The sequence below is a fragment of the Vidua chalybeata genome, chromosome 31 (assembly GCF_026979565.1).
Source record: "Vidua chalybeata isolate OUT-0048 chromosome 31, bVidCha1 merged haplotype, whole genome shotgun sequence".
Classification (NCBI taxonomy): domain Eukaryota; kingdom Metazoa; phylum Chordata; class Aves; order Passeriformes; family Viduidae; genus Vidua; species Vidua chalybeata.
Window position 1 is genome coordinate 829,995 of NC_071560.1, and position 17,746 is coordinate 847,740.

Sequence of the window (17,746 nt, forward strand, 5' to 3'; positions counted from 1 at the left end):
TGGGGCAGAGCCATGATGTCATCACCATGATGTCACCAACATCAGCATAGTGACATCACCACCACCACAGTGATGTCATCTCTGTCCCTCCAGTGCCAGCGCTCCCTGATGATGTCACCTGTGTCGCCGATGATGTCACTGGTGTCCCCACGGGGGCGCTGGCACCGCGGGGTCCCCGATGTCCCCGGTGTCCCCAAGGATGGCGGCACCGAGGGCCTGGAGCTGCGTCACCAGCGGGGCCAGGGACACTGCAGGGACATGTTGGGGACACTTTGGGGACACTGGGGACACATTTGGGGACACTGAAGACATTGGGGATGTTGAGAGACATTTGGGAACACTGAGGGACACTTTGGGGACACTGAAGGACAGTTGGGGACGCTGATGAGACAGTGGGGACACCTCGGGGACAGTGAGGAGACACCTGGGGACACATCTGGGAGCTTTCAGAGGACTTTGGGAAGGACATCTGGGGACATTGGGGATGCTCAGGGACATTTTTAGGGAACATTGGGGACACATTGAAGGACACTGAAGAATCCTTTGGGGACATTTAAGGACACTCAGTGACACATTTGGGAACACACTGGGAGATATTTGGGGACATTTGGTGGCACTGAGAGGACACTGGGGACATGTTTAGGGACACATTTGGGGACACATGTTTGGGGATGCATTTGGGAACATTGAGGACACATTTGGGGACACGCTCACCTGTGCCTGGGCGTGGCCGGGTCCTGTCCCCGCCCTTGGTGGCCTGGGGGGGACATGGGGGTGACAGCCTGGGGACAGAGCCACCCCCAGTGTCCCCTCGGTGCCACCCTGTCACCTGCTCTGGTGTCACCTCCAGGGTCACCGCACTGGGGACAGAGAGGGGACAGAGCCACTGTGTCACTGTCGGGGTCACCGCTGTCCCCAGGGCCACCCCCTGATGTCACCTGTGCCACCTCAGTGTTCCCAGGGCCACCCTGGTGGCACTCACTACTGTCCCCACTGTCCCCAGTATCCCCACAGTCACCCCCCAATGTCCCCAGGGTCACCCTGCTGTCCCCAGGGCCACCCCCGATGTCCCCAGGGCCATCTCAATGTCCCAGATGTCCCCCGGGTCACCCCCTGATGTCCCCAATGTCCCCAGTGTCACCCTAATGTCCCCAGGGCCATCCCAATGTCCCCAGTGTCCCCATTGCCACCCCCAGTGTCACTCACCCGCTGTCCCCCGCTGTCCCCTCCGGCTCCCGCTGCCACCGGAGCCGCCCTGAGGCCACCAGCACTGGGGACAGAGGGGACACTGGGACAGGAACAGCGGGGACGGCCACCGCAGTGTCCCCTCAGTGTCCCCAACCCCCCAAACCATTCCCAATGTTCCCAACAGGCCCAAAGTGTCCCCAGTGTCCCCCAAATGTCCCCAAACTGTCCCCAGGTGGCCCCAAAATGCCCCCAACCCCCACAAAGTGTCCTCAAAGTGTCCCCCACCCTCCTCAGGTGTCCCAAATCCTCCCCCAACACCTCCAGAGTGTTCCCAAAGTGTCCCCACCACCCCCAATGTCCCCAGTGTGTCCCCAAAATCCCCCAAAGTGTCTCCAGTCCTCCCCCAATGCCTCCAAAGTGTCCCCAAGGTGTCCCTGACCCCCCCGACTGTCCCCAAACTGTCCCCAGAGTGTCTCCAGTCCTGACAAAGTGTCCCCAAGATGTGCCCAGGTGTCCCCAAAGTGTCCCCAGTCCTCCCACAAAGCCTCCAAAGTGTCACTTCAGTGTCCCCAGGTGTCCCTGCCGTGTCCCCACAGTGTCCCCCATTGTCCCCAGGTGTCCCTGCTGTGTCCCCAGTGTCACTGACCCTGCAGTCGGTGCTGGGCCTGTTCCAGGCGCTCACTGAGGGTCCCCAGGGCCCCAACGGCCGTGGTGACATCAGCCAGGGCCACGCCCAGTGTCCCCAACAGCCTGGGGACAGCAACGGGGACAGACCAGTACAAACCAGTAACCCCCAGTGTCGCCCAGTGTCCCCAACAGCCTGGGGACAGCAATGGGGACAGCCCAGTCCCCCCCACTCCCTCCCAGTTCCGCCAGTACCGGCTCAGGGCCTGACTCAGTTTCCCCAGTTCCTCTTCGGCTGCCTCCGCCCGGAGCCGCTCCTGGGACAGGGCCTGGACACGGAACGGCCCGAAATTGTCCTCAGAATGTCCCCAGATGGCCCCAAGGTGTCCCCAACCCCTCAGCAGTCCCCAAACTGTCCCCAAGGTGTCCCCTCACCTGTCTCAGGTGTGTCCCCAGGTGTCCCTCACCTGTCCCAGGTGTGTCCCCAATGTCCCCAGGTGTCCCTCACCTGTCTCTCCTGCTCCCCCCGGCGCAGTCGCAGCTCCAACAGTGACACCTGGCGGGACCCGGCGGCCACTGCAGCACCCAGGGAGCGCACCTGGGACAGGTGGGACACAGGTGACATCCCTGAGGGACACAGGTGACCTGCTGAGGTGACTGCCACACCCTCCCCCAGGGAAGCAGGTGTGCCCAGGTGTGTCCATGTGACCCCAAAGGCACACAGTTGTCCCTTGTGTCCCCTCACCTGTCTCCTGTGTCCCCACACCTGTTCCAGATGTGCTCTCACCTGCCCCAGATGTGTCCCCTCCCCTGTCCCATGTCCCCTCACCTGTCCCTGCAGCTGCAGCTCCTGGCCCTGCTGCAGCCTCACCTGCAGCAGCAGCTGGAAAACCTTCTGGCGCCAGCGGCCCAGCAGCACCTGAGAGAGAGAACTCACCTGAGACCCCCAAAACTCTCCTGAGACCCCAAAAACTCACCTGGGGCACCCCAAACACACCTGGGGCATCCCAGGGTGTGTCCCCAACATCCCCAGATGTGCCCCCAGCGTCCCCAGGTGTGTCCCCAATGCGCCCCAGTGTGCTCAAGTGCACCAGATGCACCCAGGTGGCCCCCTGGGGTCTCTCCAGGTGTCCCCAGGTACCCCCAGGTGTGCCCCCAGTGTCCCCAGGTGTGTCTCCAACATCCCCAGGTGTGTTTAGGTGTGTCCCTAAGTGCCCCCAGATATCCCCAGTCCCCCCAGGTGTCCCCCCAGGTGTCCCTGGTCCCTCCCAGGGTGGCTCCGGCCCCGAGACAAACCCAGAACACCTGGGACAGGTGAGACTGGGAGCACTGGGAGCTACTGGGGGTTACTGAGAGTTACTGGGGGTTACTGAGAGTTACTGGGAGTTACAGGGAGTAACTGGGAGCACTGAGGCCTCACCTGTTCTGGGCTTGGCTCCGCCCCCTCTGGGTCAAGGCCCCGCCCCCTCAGGGTCTCCAGCTCCATCTCCAGGAGTTGGCTCCGCCCCTTTTCCGCCTCCAGCTCTGCCTCCACTCGCTGGCCACGCCCCCTCAGGACATCGCGTTCCACCTCCAGTGCTTGGCTCCGCCCCCTTTCTGACTTAAGTTCTGCCTCCAGGGATTGGCTCCGCCCCTTTTCCACCTCAAGCACCGCCTCCATGTGCTGGCCCCGCCTCCTTTCTGCCTCAAGCTCCGCCTCCTGGCGTTGGCTCCGCCCCCTCAGTGCTTTCAGCTCTGCCTCCAATTCATGGACACGCTCCCTTTCTGCATCAAGCTCTGCCCCCAGGGACCTGTGAGGGGGACTGGGGTTACTGGGAGCACTGGGAGGGGGAGCTGGGATTACTGGGAGGTTACTGGGAGCACTGGGAGGTTACTGGGGTTTACTGGGAGGTTACTAGGAGCACTGGGAGATTACTGGGGGTTACTGGGAGCACTGGGAGCCTCACCTGGGGCGCAGCACAAAGTGGGAGGGGGGGATGAGCCCCTCCAGACTGGGACGGGGCAACTGGGAGCACTGGGGGGCACTGGGAGCACTGGGAGAACCCGGGCGGGGCTCGGCCATCGGCGACCTGCGGGGGGACAGTTCCCAGTACGGACCAGTATGGAGCAGTATAGCCTGTCCCCAGTCCCAGTAACCTCCCAGTGCCTCCCAGTCTCTCCCAGTTCCCCCCAGTACCTTCCAGTTCCCTCACAGTCTCTCCCGGTTCCCCCGCGCGGTGCACGCCGGGAAAGCGCCCCCGCCGCCGCTTTCCCGCGCTCCCGCCTCAGCCAATCAGAGGCGGTGGCTCCCGGGTCCCGCCTCCCCTTCCGACCAATGGGAGGGCGCATCTGGGAGAGGTGGGCGGGGCTGGGAGGGGATCGGGTCCTGGAAGGGGAAATGGGAGCCTGGAAGGGGAAATGGGGTCTTAGGAGGGGTAAATGAGGTACTGAAAGGGTAAGGGGAGTCTTAGGGCGGTCCTGGAAGAGTAAATGAGGGTCTGAAAGGGTAAACTGAAAGGGTTCTGAGGGGCCAGGAAAAACAGGGGTCCTGAGGGGGGAATGGGGTCCTGGCAGGGAAAACTGGGGTCTTCAGGGAGGAATGGGGTCCTGGCGACGTAAATCAGGGTCCTGAGGGGCAACTGGGTCTTGGCATGGTGCCCGAAGGCCCCACGCCCATCCCGGAAGGGTCCCATTGTCCCCAAGGGGTCCCGGCTGTCCCCAAGGTCCCCCAGTCTCTCCCACCCCACAGCAATCACGGGTTTTATTCCCTTTTTTACCTTTTCCCGCTTTTTCCGCCCCAGGCCCGACCGCCTCCGTTGCCATGGCGATCGCTCGGGCCCATCCCCATGGCAACGCTGCTCCCGCCCCTTCTGCATCGCCATTGGCTGTTTCGCCGCGCCTCGCGAGCGCTGATTGGATGACAGCGGCAGAGGGCGGGAACAGAAGCCTGGAAGCGGTCACCCGTTGCCATGGAGACCTTGTTCGCACGTTCCCATGGTAACAGACGTCCCACCCTTCCTATGCTGCCATTGGCTGTTGTGCTCGGGAACGAGAGCGCTGATTGGCTGGATATGGAGGGGGCGGGGCTAAAGGCAGAAGGGTCCCCAAAAGGGTCCCCGATGTCCCCAAAAGGACCTTTGAGGTCCCCAACCCCCGCATGACCAACCCAGGGGGTCCCCAATGTCTCTAAGGGGGTCCCTGGTGGCCCCAAAAGGATTCCCGATGTCCCCAAGGCCATCACGACCATCCCGGGGGGTCCCCAATGTCCCCAAGTGATCCCCAAAAGGGTCTTTGGTGTCCCCAAGGGGGCCCTCGATGTCCCCAGGAAGGTCCCCGATGTCCCCAAAATGTCCCCAAGGAGTCTCTGATGTCCCCAAAGTGTCCCCATGGAAGTCACTAATGTCCCCAAGGCCACCACGACCAACTCAGCAGGTCCCCGAAAGAGTCCTTGGTGTCCCCAAAGTGTCCCCAGGAGAGTCCTTGATGTCCCCAAGGGCTCTCTGATGTCCCCAAACCCCCCCCATGGCCATCCCAGGGGGCTCCCCACTGTCCCCAAGGGGTCCCTAAGGGGGTCCCCGGTGTGTCCCCAAGGGTTCCCTGATGTCCCCAAAAGTGTCCCCAAATCCCCCAGGGGGTCCCCAATGAGTCCCCGATGTCCCCAAAGTGTCCCCAATCCCCCCCCCCCAGGCCACGCCAGGGCTGTCACCGAGGTGTCCCCGCTGTCCCCAACCCCCCCCAGGTCATACACCCCCAAAATTTGGGATTTTTGACCCCAAAACCCCCAAACTCCACTGCCCAAATTCACTTTATTGGTGCCCCCGGCGGCTCCGGGTCTGGGGGGGGCTCGGGGGAGGCTCGGGGACCCCAAAACTGGGGGGGGAACCCTCGGGGGGACCCCGGGGCCGTTTTGGGATGGAATTTGGGGCTTTTTGGGGCAGGTTTGGGGTTTTTTTTGAGTTCCTTGGATTTGGGGGGGGTCTGTGCCCGCTCCGGGTCCTGGGGGCCTCCAGGGGGGGATCTGGGACCCCAACATTGGGGTTGGGACCCCCTGAAAGACTCCGGGGCTGCTTGGGGTTTTTTGGGGGTGGATTTGGGTTTTTTTGGGGCAGGTTTGGGGTTTTTTTGGGTGTCCCTGAATTTGGGGGGTCCCGAGGGGGATTTTGGGGGGGTCCCCGATGACTCCGGGTCCTGGGGGGATCCTGAGGGGGATCTGGGACCCCAAAATCGGGGTCGGGACCCTCTGAGTGACCCTGAGGTTGTTTTGGGGTTTTTCTGGGTGGATTTGGGTTTTTTTGGGGTGGATTTGCGGGTTTTTTGGGGGTCCCTGAATTTGGGGTTTTGAGGGGGGGATTTTGGGGGGGTCTCCGCCCACTCCGGGTCCTGGGGGGGCTCGGCGGGGGGGTGGAGGCCCCAGAATGGGGCCAGGAATGGGTTTGGGGTGGGGTACTTTGGGTGGGATTTGGGCATTTCTGGGGGGGATTTTTTTGTTTCTGGGAGGGATTTGGGTTTTTTTGGGATGTGTTTTTGCTTTTTTGGGTGGGATTTGGGGTTTTTGGGGTGGGATCTGGGGTTTTTTGGGAGGGATTTGGGGGTTCTTGGGAGGGATTTTTCCGTTTCTGGGTGGGATTTGGGATATTTTGGGCGGGATTCGAGGTATTTTGGGTGGGATTTTTTTGGTTTTGGGATGGATTTGGGGGTTTTTGGGTGGGATTTTTTTGGTTTTGGGTGGGATTTGCGTTTTTTTGGGTGGGATTTCGGAGTTGTTGGGTGAGATTTGGGGATTTTTCAGGGGGCTCAGGGGTGTTTTGGGGAGGCTGGGGGGGCTGCCAGGGGCTCAGCAGGAACGGGGCCAGCTCCAGGCGCTGCTGCAGGACCCCTGAGAGCAGCAGCTCAGCCGAGAGCAGCGGGAGCCGCGCGGCCACGGCCGGGGGCCACAGGCAGCGGTCCTGGGGACACGAGATCACCAGGACACAGGGCTGGGGGAAAAACCCCAAAAACACAGTGAGGAACCCCAAATAACCCAGTGAGGAACCCCAAATAACCCACTGAGAAACCCCAAAAACCCAGAGAGAAACACCAGATAACCCAGAGAAAAACCCCAAATAACCCAGAGAAAAACCCCAAATAACCCAGAGAGAAACCCCAAATAACCCAGAGAAAAAAACCCAAATAACCCAGAGAAAACCCCCAAATAACCCAGTGAGAAACCCCAAATAACCCACACAGCCTGGTCCTGGAGACACAAGATCACCAGGACACCTGGCTGGGGGAAGAACCCCATCAGAAACCCCAAATAACCCATCAGAAACCCCAAATACCCCGTGAGGAACCCCAAATAACCCAGAGAAAAACCCCAAATACACTACACAGCCTGGTCCTGGGGACAGGAAATTACCACCCCACCCAGCTGGGCAGAAAAAAAAACAGTAAGGAACCCCCGAAACCCCATGAGAAACCTCAAAAACCCAGAGAGGAACCTCAAAAACCCCATCAGAAACCCCAAACCCGAACGGGATCCCAGCAGTCCTTGGGACAGTAAAGGACCAGCACCCGGGGCTGGGGGGAAACAGGATCAGGACCCCAAAAGCCCTCTCAGAAACTCCAAATACCCCAAAAGAACCCCAAAAACCCAGTGAGGAACCCCAAACCCCACCCAACCCGCTCGTGGGGACACGAGATCACCAGAGCATGGGGCTGGGGGAAAATGGGGTCAGGAGGTCAAATTCCACCAAAACCCCAAAAAAACCCCACAAACACACCCAATGAGAAACCCCCCAAACCACCAAATACCCCAAAAATATCCCCCCAAAAAACCCCAAACCCCCCAAAACCCAGTGAGAAAGCCCCAAAGCCCCCAAAAACTGAATGAGAAACCCCCAAAACCCCCCCAAAAAACCCAAACACCTTCAAACACCCCATGAGAAACCCCAAAAACCCCCAATCCCTCCAATGTCCCCAATCCCCCCAATGTCCCCAATATCCCCAAAATCACTAAAGTCCCCTATCTCCCCAATGTCCCTGATGTCCCCAATGTCCCCTGTCCCCATTGTCCCCTCACCGCGTGTTCCCGGGGCAGCTGTGGCAGAAAGGTGCCACCACAGCAGGTGACAATGTCCCGCATGTCCTCGGGGCACGGCTGGACACTGGGGGTGACGTGCACCTGGTACCCCTGGGGACAGAGGGGACATCAGGGGGACAGTGGGGACATTCAGGGAGTTGGGGACATTGGGGACAGTGGGAGACTGGGGACATTCGGGGGTTGGGGACATTGAGGGGTTTGGGAGATTGGGGGGTTGGGGACTCTCAGGGACATGGAGGGTGATGGGGGGACGCTGGGGACATTAAGGAGGTTGGGGACATTGAGGACACTCAGGGACATCGGGGACATTGGGGTATTGGAGGTTGGGGACATTTGGGGACATTAGGGGTGGTGGGGGGACACAGGACATTGAGGACACTCAGGGACATTGGGGGACATTGAGGTATTGGGGACATTGGGGACAGTGGGAGACTGGGGGCACTGGGGACATTTGGGGACATTAATGTCATTGTCACCTGCAGGAGGGGGTGACACCATGCCCAGGGCTGGCACAGAGATGGGTTTAGGTGACATTTGGGGACATTGTCACCTGCAGCAGGGGCTGTTGCTGTGCCTGGGGCTGGGTCAGGGATATGTTTAGATGACGTCTGGGGACATTGGGGACATTTGGGGACATTGTCACCTGCAGCAGGGGCCGCTCCCGGGCCCGGGCCAGCGCCGGGCGCAGGCAGAAGCCGAAGCGCCGCTCACAGGAGGGGTCCCGGGGCAGGAAGGGACCTGGGGACAGCGGGCGGCCACTGTGGGAACTCTGGGGACAACAGGGACACAGGGGTCACACACGGCCACCAGAGCCACCCCAGTGTCCCCAAGGCCACCCCCTTGTCCCCAGAGTCCCTTTGACTGTCCCCAGGTCCTTTCCCTTGACCCCAAGGCCACCCCCAGTCCCCAAGGCCCCTCCCCTTGTCCCCAAGACTATCCCAATGTCCCCACATCTGCTCCCAGTGTCCCTGAGTTCCCCCTGTCCCCAAGGTCACCCCACCTGTCCCTAAAGTCCCCAAGGCCAATCCCCCTTGTCACCGTGTTCCCTATGTCCCTCTGTCCCCAAGGCCACTCCAGCTGTCTCCAATGTCCCCAAAATCCCCATTGTCCCCAAGGCCAACCAATGTCCCCAAATCCCCCCAAAGTCCCCAACGCCACCCCCTGTCCCCAATGTCCCCAAATCCCTCTCCTTGTCCCCAACCCCCCCTGATTGCCCCCAGCCCTGATTGTCCCCAGTGTCACCTGCAGCAGCCACTGGGAGGTGACAATGGGGACACCCCTGCCAAGGGCACACAGGAACTTCAGTGTCCTCAGTGTTCCAAATCCCCCACGTCCCCTCCATGTCCCCAATGTCCCCAGTGCCCTGATATCCCCAACCCCTTCAACTGTCCCCGGTGTCACCGCTGTCCCCAGTGTCCCCAACCCCCTGTTGTCCCCGATGTCACCAGCAGCAGCCACTGGGGGGTGACAATGAGGACGCCTATGGCGAGGGCACACAGGAACTTCAGTGTCCCCAGTCCCCCATGTTCCTAACCCCTGATTGTCCCCAATCCCCCAAAGTCCCCAGTGTCCCCAATTCCCACTGTCCCCAATGTCCCCTGCAGCAGCCACTGGGGTGTGACAATGGGGACACCCCTGCCTAGTGCATGCAGGAACTTCAGTGTCCCAAATGTCCCCAATCCCCCAATGTCCCCAGTCCCCGTGTCCCCAATTTCCCCAAATGGCCCCAATGACCCCAATCCCCAATGTCCTCCCAATGTCCCTGCTGTCCCTATCCCCCGCCATGTCCTCGATGTCACCTCTAGCAGCCACTGGGGGGTGACAATGGGGACGCCCCTGCCCAGGGCGCACAGGAACTTCAGTGTCCGGCGGATGCCATCGGTCACCAGGTGGCTGCAGTCGTGCACCGACGTGGCCTCGGTGCCACCCAGCGTCCCCAGGGCCACCCGCAGCGCCGGGGAGGCCACCAGGCCCGTGAACAGCACCTGGGGACATCATTGGGGACATCCCTGAGTGCCACCAGGCCTGGGAACAGCACTTCGGGACACATCGGGGATATTCCTGAGTACCACCAGGTCTGGGGACAGCACCTGGGGACATTGGGGACATCAGTGGGGCAGCCCTGGGGGGTTGGGGACATCTAGGGGCCACTGGGACAGGTTGGGGACACATTCAGGACACACTGGGGACATCCCAGAGGGGTTGGGGACACCTGGGGGACAGTGGGACAGGTTTGGGACAGTTTGGGGACACAGTGGGGACATCCCTGGGGGACTCAGGATCAGGGGACACTGTGGGGACATTCCCAGGTGCCACCAGAACAGCAGCTGGGGACACAGTGGGGGAGGGGATGGGGGGGCAGTGGTCCATACTGGGAGCACTGGGGAGCACTGAGGGGGTACTGGTCTGTACTGGTATGTGCTGGTCTGTACTGGTTTGTACTGGTCTGTACTGGTCCATGCTGGTCTGTACTGGGAGGTCACTGGGGTGTCCCTGGGGGGGGTCACTGCGCTATATTGGAGTCACTCAGGAGTCACTGGGGGAGTACTGGTCCATACTGGTCTGCACTGGTCCATATTGGTTGATACTGGTCCACACTGGTCCTTACCCGGATGTGGGCGGAGCCCGGCGCTGCCCGGGGGCGGAGCCTGCGCTTGGCATCCCCTGCTGGCTCTGCCTCCTCTGGGGATGAGGTCACCACCGAGCCCCGCCCATTTCCTTTTATGGATATTGAGGGTGGGGTTACTTTAAGCCCTGCCCCTACTTGGTTCCGCCCCCTCTGGGGGCAGGGCTTGGGTGAGGGGCGGGGCTTGGGGCCTCGAGAATGTCCCTTCTGGGAGGGGGCGGAGCCTCTTGTGGCTCCACCCCCTCTGCTCTCAGCCAATCGCCGACTGCGCCGCACCTGGGGGAGAGGGGCTGCGATGGGACGCCAAAATCCAACCGGAACCCCAAAAATTCATAGGGAACCCCCCCCAAAACCCTCCCAGGAACCCCCAAAATCCACCTGCCACCCCCAAAATCCCCCAAATTCCATTGGGAACCCCCAAAATTCCACCTCGGATCCCCAAATATCACCCAGGACCCCCAAAAATTCACCTGAGAGCCCCCCACACCACAGCGGGTCACCCAAAATGCACCGGGCACCCCAAAGCCCACTTGGAACCTCCCAAAACCCCACTTGGGCGCCCCCAGAATTCACGGGGAACCCCAAAAAAATCCACCTGGAGCCCCCCCAAAATCCCTTCGGAGCCCCCAGAATTGACCAAAAATCAGCTGGGACCCCCCCCAAATTCACCTGCACGGTGGGCGGAGCTTCTGCTTCCTCCTGGGCAGGGCTTGGGGGATCCCCAACATCTGGATTTGGGGCCTCTTGCTCCACATCTGGAATTTGGGATTCATCCGGGTCCCTTTTGGGGCTTTCTGGGCACCCCACATCTGGGTCAGGGGGCAGGAACAGCTGGGTGGCCACATCTGGATCCAGGCCAGGGCTCCCCAGCTCCTCCACATCTGGATTTGGGGTATCCACCTCCACATCTGGAATCTCAGGGACTTTCGGGGCCGTTTGGGGTCGTTTTGAGGCTGCCACATCTGGATTTGGGGCTGCCTCCTCCACATCTGGATCATCACCCCCCAGCAACGTCCTGTGGCTACCCAGTGACCCCTCCACATCTGGATTTGGGCTCTTCATGTCCACATCTGGAATTCTGGGTGGGTTTAGGGGACTTTTGTGTGGTTTTGGGGACCCAACACCTGGATCTGAGGGTCCTTCCCCCTCCACATCTGGATCAGGGGGCAGAAACAGCTGGGTGGCCACATCCAAGTCCTCCTCCCCCTCCACATCTGGATCTGGGTTCTCCACCCTCACATTGGGAATTTTGGGGTAATTTGAGGCCATTTTGGGTTGTTTTGGACCCAGAACATCTGGATTTGGGCTGACCCCCACACGTGGATGTGGAGGCAAGAACAGCTGTGTGGCCACATCTGGATCTAGGGAGGGCAGCCCTTCCACATCTGGAACTTTGGGGTCCTTTGGGGTCATTCTGGGGCTTTCTGGGCTCCCAACATCTGGAGAGGGCAGGAACATCTGAGTGGCCACATCTGGATCTGACTCCTCTTCCTCCTCCACATCTGGGTTTTTGGGGTCCTTTGGGGCCATTTTGGGGCTTTCTGGGCTCCCAACGTCTGGAGAGGGCAGGAACAGCTGGGTGGCTACATCTGGATCTGATTCCTCTTCCTCTTCCACATCTGGAATTTCGTGTGGCTTCTGAGTCATTTGGAGTTGTTTTGGGCTCCTAACATCTGGATCTGCCTCAGCCTCCCCAACATCTGGATTTGGGGGCAGGAACAGCTGGGTGGCCACATCTGGATCCCACCCTTCCTCTTCCCCCTCCACATCTGGAGTTTCAGCCACATTTTGGGTCCTTTGGTGCATCCCAACATCTGGATTTGGGGGTTTCAGCCCAACATCTGGTGTTTTGGGAACATTTTGGGTAATTTTCTGTCTTTTGGACAGCTGAACATCTGGATCAGCCTCATCCTCTTCCACATCTGGGCCACTTTCCACCACCAAGGCTCCACATCTGGATTCAGAGCCTCCAACAGCTGGATTTGGGGTCCGTGTGGGCACATCTGGAGTTTCAGGCACATTTGGGGTCATTTTCCGTCTTTTTAAGGGCCGAACATCTGGACCCATCTCATCCTCCTCCACATCTGTCTCGCTGTCCACCAGCAGCATCGCACACCCAATTTTTGTGCCTGAAACATCTGGATTTGGCGTTTTCAGCCTCACATCTGGAGTTTCAGGCATGTTTGGGGCTGGTTTCAGTCTTTTTTGGGATCCAACATCTGGACTTGCCTCCTCCTCCACATCTGTGTCACTGTCATCCAGCAGTGCCCGGTGACCCCTCTGTGACCCCTCCACAGCTGGACTTGGGGGCTGTGTGGGCACATCTGGAGTTTGGAGCATGTTTTGAGGATTTTTCCATCTTCTTGAAGGACAAACATCTGGATTCCCTTCCTCCTCCTCCACATCTGTGTCACTGTCCACCAGTAGTGCCTGACGCCCATTTTTGGTCACTCCAACATCTGGATTTGGGGTCTGTGCCACCACATCTGGACTTTCAGGCACATTTTGGGTAATTTCAAGCTTTTTTAGGGTTTCAGCATCTGGATTCTCCTCCTCCACGTCTGTGTCACTGTCCACCAGGAATGTCTGACGCCCGATTTCGGGGCCAGAAACATCTGGATTTGGGGTCTTTGCAGCCACATCTGGAGTTTCGGGGACGTTTTGGGTCCCTCTGAGCCATTTTGGGGGCTCCACATCTGGATCCTCCTCCACATCTATGTCGCTGCTGTCCACCAGCATCTGACACCCGACTGTGGGGCCTGAAACATCTGGATTTGGTGTCCCCCATCGCACATCTGCAGTTTTGGGCACATTCTGGGTCCTCCTGAGCCTTTTTGGTGGCTGCATATCTGGATCCGTGTCCACATCTGCGTCGCTGTCCATCACCAACGTATGATGACCAATTTTGGGCCTTTCCACAGCTAGATTTGGGGTCTCCACCCCCACATCTAGAATTCTGGGCACGTTTTGGGTCACTTTGAGCCTTTTTGGGGGCTGCACATCCAGATTCACTTTTTCTTCCATATCTGTATCGCTGTCCAGCAGCAGCATCCGGGAATGGAGTTTTGGGCCCGCCACATCTGGCGTTTCAGGTACGTTTTGGGTCATCCTGAGTTGTTTTGGGAGCTGCACATCTGGATTCTCCTCCTCCCCCTCCACATCTGTGTCACTGTCCACCAGCATTGTCCAGTGTCCAGTTTTGGGCATTCCCACAGCTGGATTTGGGGTTTCCACCTCCACATCTGGAATTGCAGGCATGTTTTGGGTCAGTTTGAGCCTTTTCTGGGGTGGCACACCTGGATCCTCTTCCACATCTGTGTCACTGTCCACCACCTGCATCCCACATCGCGTTTTTGGGCCTGAAACATCTGGATTTGGGGTCTTTGCTACCACATCTGGAGTTTCTGAGACATTTTGGGTCATTTTCAGTCGTTTTGGGGGCTCCGCATCTGGATCAACCTCCTCCTCCTCCACATCTGTGTCGCTCTCCACCTGCAGCGTCCCACGCCCATTTTTCAGCCATGGATCATCTGGATTTGAGATTTTCAGCCCCACATCTGGTGTTTCAGGCACATTTTGGGTCATTTTAAGATGTTTTGGGGGGCCAACATCTGGATTTGGCCCCTCGTCCTCCACATCTGTGTCGCTATCCACCAGCAGCATGCGGTGCCCATTTTTGGCCTGCAGCACATCTGGATTTGGGGTTTCTGCTGCCACATCTGGAGCCTCCAAAGTGTTTTGAGCTGCTTTGGGCGTTTTTGGGTCCTCAGCATCTGGATCTGGCCCCTTCCCAATGACATCTGGGGCGTTCCGGGGGCAGGGAAGGCGTTTTTGCGGGCCCTTAACATCTGTGGGCACAGCTGGATCATCCAGGGCACTGCAAAGGAGGGGTTGGGAGGCTTCAGGAGCTTGAGACCCCCCCCCCCCAAAATCCCCCAAGGATCCCAAAAATTACCCAAAGAGCCCCAAAACCCTTTTGGGAACTCCCCAAACTGCCCCAAAACTCTCCAAAAATGCCCCAGGGACCCCCAAAAATGCCCTCAAATTGCCCCAAGGACCCCAACCCCCCCCCTCGCGAACACCCAAAATGACCCAAAACAGCTTCAAACTGTTCCAGGGACCCCCCAGAACTCAAACCTCCCCCAAATCCCCCTAAACCGCCCCAGGACCCTCCCAAACACCCCCAAATTCTCCAAGGAACCCCACAAAATCACCCAGAGACTCCCAAGCTGCCCCCAAAGGACCCAAGCCACCCCAGAGGCCCCAAAAGCCCTGCCTGGGACCCCCCAAACTGCTCCAAAAAGACCTAAACAAATGCAGGGACCCCCCAAAACTCCAAAGGCTGCACCCAAATGATCCAAAATCCCACAAGGATGCCCCAAAACTGCACCCAAAAGACCCAAAATCCCCCCGTGGACTCCCAGTCCCCCCTTAGGAACCTCAAATTCTCTCACAGAACCCCCAAAGCCCCTCAGGCAGCCCAAATTCCCTCATGGATTCCCCAACTCCCCTCACAGAACTCCCAAACGTCCCTCAAGAACCCCAACCCCCCTTCAGAAACCCCAAATTCCCTCATAGAACCTCCAATCCCTGTCATGCACCCCAAATTTCCCTCAGAGACCACAAACCTCCCTCAGGAACCTGAAATTCCCTCGCAGAAACCCCAATCCCTGTCATGCACCCCAAATTTCCCTCAGAGACCACAAACCTCCCTCAGGAACCTGAAATCCCCTCACAGAAACCCCAATCCCCAGCAGGGGCGCCCCAAACCCTTCAACCCCCTCAGAGAGACCAAACTTCCCTCAGGAACCCCAGATTCCCTCACGGAACCCCCAACTCCCCTCATGGATCCCAAACTTCCCTTAGGAACACCCAACCTCCCTCAGGGACCCACAAATCCCCTCAGGAACCCCCAAATTTCTCTCTGGAACCCCAAATTTCCAAACCAAGCCCCAAACATCCCTCAGAGAGCCCAAACTTTCCTCAGGATCCTCCAATCCCCGCCAGAACCCCTCCCCAATCTCCCTCAGGAAATGCCCCAAAACTGCCCCCGAGGGCCAAAGTCCTCACTAGGAGCGCTCCAACCCCCGCTGAGACCCCTAAATCCCTCCAGGAGCCCCCAGATCACCCACGGACCCCAAATCCCCCCAAATTTCCCTCAGGGACCCCCAAAAGCGGCTCCCCTCCCGCTCACCCCTCCCGCGCCATCACCGACGGGCCCCGCCCCCAGCGCTCCCATTGGCCTCTCCTTCTGCGCGCCAACGCCCATCCGCTCTTCCCAATGGCTGCTATGCATGTCGATCATCGCCAGACCACAGAGACGGGGAGGGGAGGTCCTCCGAGAGCGCCGGAGCGTCGGTGGGCGGGGCTTAAGAGAGGTTGTAGACCAATTGGAGAGCAGAGAGCTGGACTGACAACGAGATTGACCAATAGAAGGATGGAAAGGGGCGGTGCCGACCAATGGGAACCGCGGCTTTGTCCTATATGAGCGCGCGCGGGGCCGCGGCTGCCGCCATTTTCACCGCTGTTGCGCTCGCGCCTTTGCTCCGCTCTTAAAGGGTCCGCGCCGCCTCTTTACGTTTTTTAATTCAGTTTTCCGAGCGCCTCCGCGCCGTCCGGTTGGGCCCGAGCTCCCCCGCCAGACTCCGCCGCCGCCATGAGGGAGATCGTCCACATCCAGGCGGGCCAATGCGGCAACCAGATCGGCGCCAAGGTGAGCGCGGCGGGCCCCGCCTCCATCCCCCGCCGCGGCGGCGTGGCCCCTTTAAGAGCCTCCCCACCCTCCGCGCGCCAAGACAAAGGGTGACCCAAAGCAGGGCGATATTACCCCAAAATTGCCGCTTTTCCGCCGCAGAAGCACCTGTGAGGGAAGGGGGCAGTGCTCAATGGGGCGGATTTGGGGTGAAAATGGAGAGATTTTGTTACTAAATGAAGATTTTCGGTGGCCGAGCGCGCTCCCCCCACACGCGGCCGCAAAATGGCGGCTCAGGGCGGTGGCCCCGAACCGCGGCAAATTCGCCTCCAAAATCGCCTTTTTTGGGGTGTTTTGAGGGAAAAATCATTATTTTTTCCCAGTTTAAATTACTTTTTCGTAGGTTTGGCTGAGAATGCCGCATTTTGCCCGAAATTGAGGGGGTCCAGCCGAGAATGGGCAGGGAAGGCGCCAAAATGGCGGCGAAGAATTCCGAAATTAAAGGATTCAGCCCCAGAATTTATTTTTTCACCGCAACATATTCATAATTAAATTTAAAACATGATTGGTTTGGCTTTTTTTAACATTTTACTTTAAATGCTACTTTTTCAGACTGAAATCGGTTGTTTTCACCCCCTAATTAGGTATTTTCGTCCCTAAAATCCGCTATTTTCACGGCAGAACTCCCAATTTACATCAAAAATGTGGATTTTGTGCCCTAAAATGAAGATTTTTGACCCCCAAACGGGGCGTGTCGCCCCGAGGGGTCAGACCCGAGAATGGGAGGATTTAACCCATGAAAAAGCAGCTTAATACCCGCAATAAAGGTTTTTAGCCTCTAAATAAGAGGCGTGTTCCCATTTTCTGTTCCAAAATGAGATTTTTTTTTTAATCCGCAAAACGAAGATTTTTAAGCTTCCTCTAAACCGCGCTATTTTATGACCAAGAAAAAGGTTTTTTTATTCCTTAGATGTGGATTTTAGGTCTTTAAATTGTAATAGTCATTCCTAAAATTAATGTTTTTCTTCCCTTGAATCAGCTTTCTTCCCTGAAATGCCCTTTTTACCGCTGAAATGGATTATTTTCTTCTCCAAAAAAAGATACTTCAGTTCTTAAAATGCTAACGCTTTGGACTTAAGTAACTGGTTTTCTTTCATTGATTAGGTTTTTTGGCTGCCAAAATGCAGCTTTTTGGCCCCAAAACATTTTCTTTTTTCTTTTTCCCAGCCCCAAAATGGAGTTTCAGAACTCCAGCTCAGCGTCGTTGTTTTACAAAACAAGATTTCGCTGCAAAATCAAAATTCCTATCCCCAAAACGGGGAGTTTTGAGGAGAATAAAGGGATGGGTTTATTTCCTAGAAGCTGATTTTGGGTTAAAATCTGGATTTTCTGCAGCTCATGGGGAGTTCCCAGCCCCAAAATGGAGGTTTCCAGCCCCAAAATGGAGGATCGGAGAAGAATTGCAGCTTTGTGCTCACAAATCGGCTTTTTTTTTTCTTTTTTTTTTAACCCCAAAATTACTTTTCCTCCAAAATGGACGGGTTTTATTTAATTTTCT

At 58.0% G+C, this 17,746-nt stretch overlaps 3 protein-coding genes across 6 annotated transcripts in view; 1 reads left to right on the forward strand and 2 right to left on the reverse strand.

The window, feature by feature from the left end:
* LOC128801743 (tropomyosin-like) lies at window positions 1–4,650 on the reverse strand. Of its 2 annotated transcripts, XM_053967830.1 has the most exons (10): window positions 4,569–4,650; window positions 3,759–3,881; window positions 3,233–3,602; window positions 2,642–2,731; window positions 2,321–2,410; window positions 2,068–2,141; window positions 1,835–1,938; window positions 1,207–1,270; window positions 715–860; window positions 1–248 (listed from the first exon to the last, which is right to left on the reverse strand). In XM_053967830.1, exons 1-10 carry the CDS (start codon window positions 4,637–4,639, stop codon window positions 136–138), a joined length of 1,245 nt encoding a protein of 414 aa, XP_053823805.1. In that variant the 5' UTR covers window positions 4,640–4,650; the 3' UTR covers window positions 1–135. The 2 variants fall into 2 exon arrangements, with proteins under 2 accessions (XP_053823805.1, XP_053823806.1); XM_053967831.1 differs by lacking the exon at window positions 3,759–3,881.
* The window catches only part of LOC128801730 (tubulin beta chain), a 22,543-nt gene continuing 9,368 nt past the window's right edge, over window positions 4,572–17,746 (forward strand). Inside the window, exons 1-2 of one of the 2 annotated variants that reach the window (XM_053967811.1) lie at window positions 4,572–4,788; window positions 16,089–16,209. In XM_053967811.1, coding sequence (XP_053823786.1) covers window positions 4,613–4,788; window positions 16,089–16,209 — 297 coding nt within the window. In that variant the 5' untranslated portion in view covers window positions 4,572–4,612. Of the gene's footprint in view, window positions 4,789–9,813; window positions 9,946–16,088; window positions 16,210–17,746 lie in introns of those variants that run through there. The other variant, XM_053967812.1, reaches the window with a different exon arrangement.
* Window positions 5,579–16,131, reverse strand: MDC1 (mediator of DNA damage checkpoint 1). 2 transcript variants are annotated; one of them, XM_053967751.1, is made up of 7 exons: window positions 15,691–16,131; window positions 11,166–14,373; window positions 10,479–10,772; window positions 9,670–9,855; window positions 8,514–8,639; window positions 7,850–7,960; window positions 5,579–6,767 (listed from the first exon to the last, which is right to left on the reverse strand). In XM_053967751.1, the coding sequence occupies exons 1-7, from the start codon at window positions 15,702–15,704 to the stop codon at window positions 5,598–5,600; spliced, it is 5,109 nt and encodes a 1,702-aa protein (XP_053823726.1). In that variant the 5' UTR covers window positions 15,705–16,131; the 3' UTR covers window positions 5,579–5,597. The 2 variants fall into 2 exon arrangements, with proteins under 2 accessions (XP_053823726.1, XP_053823727.1); XM_053967752.1 differs by lacking the exons at window positions 7,850–7,960; window positions 8,514–8,639.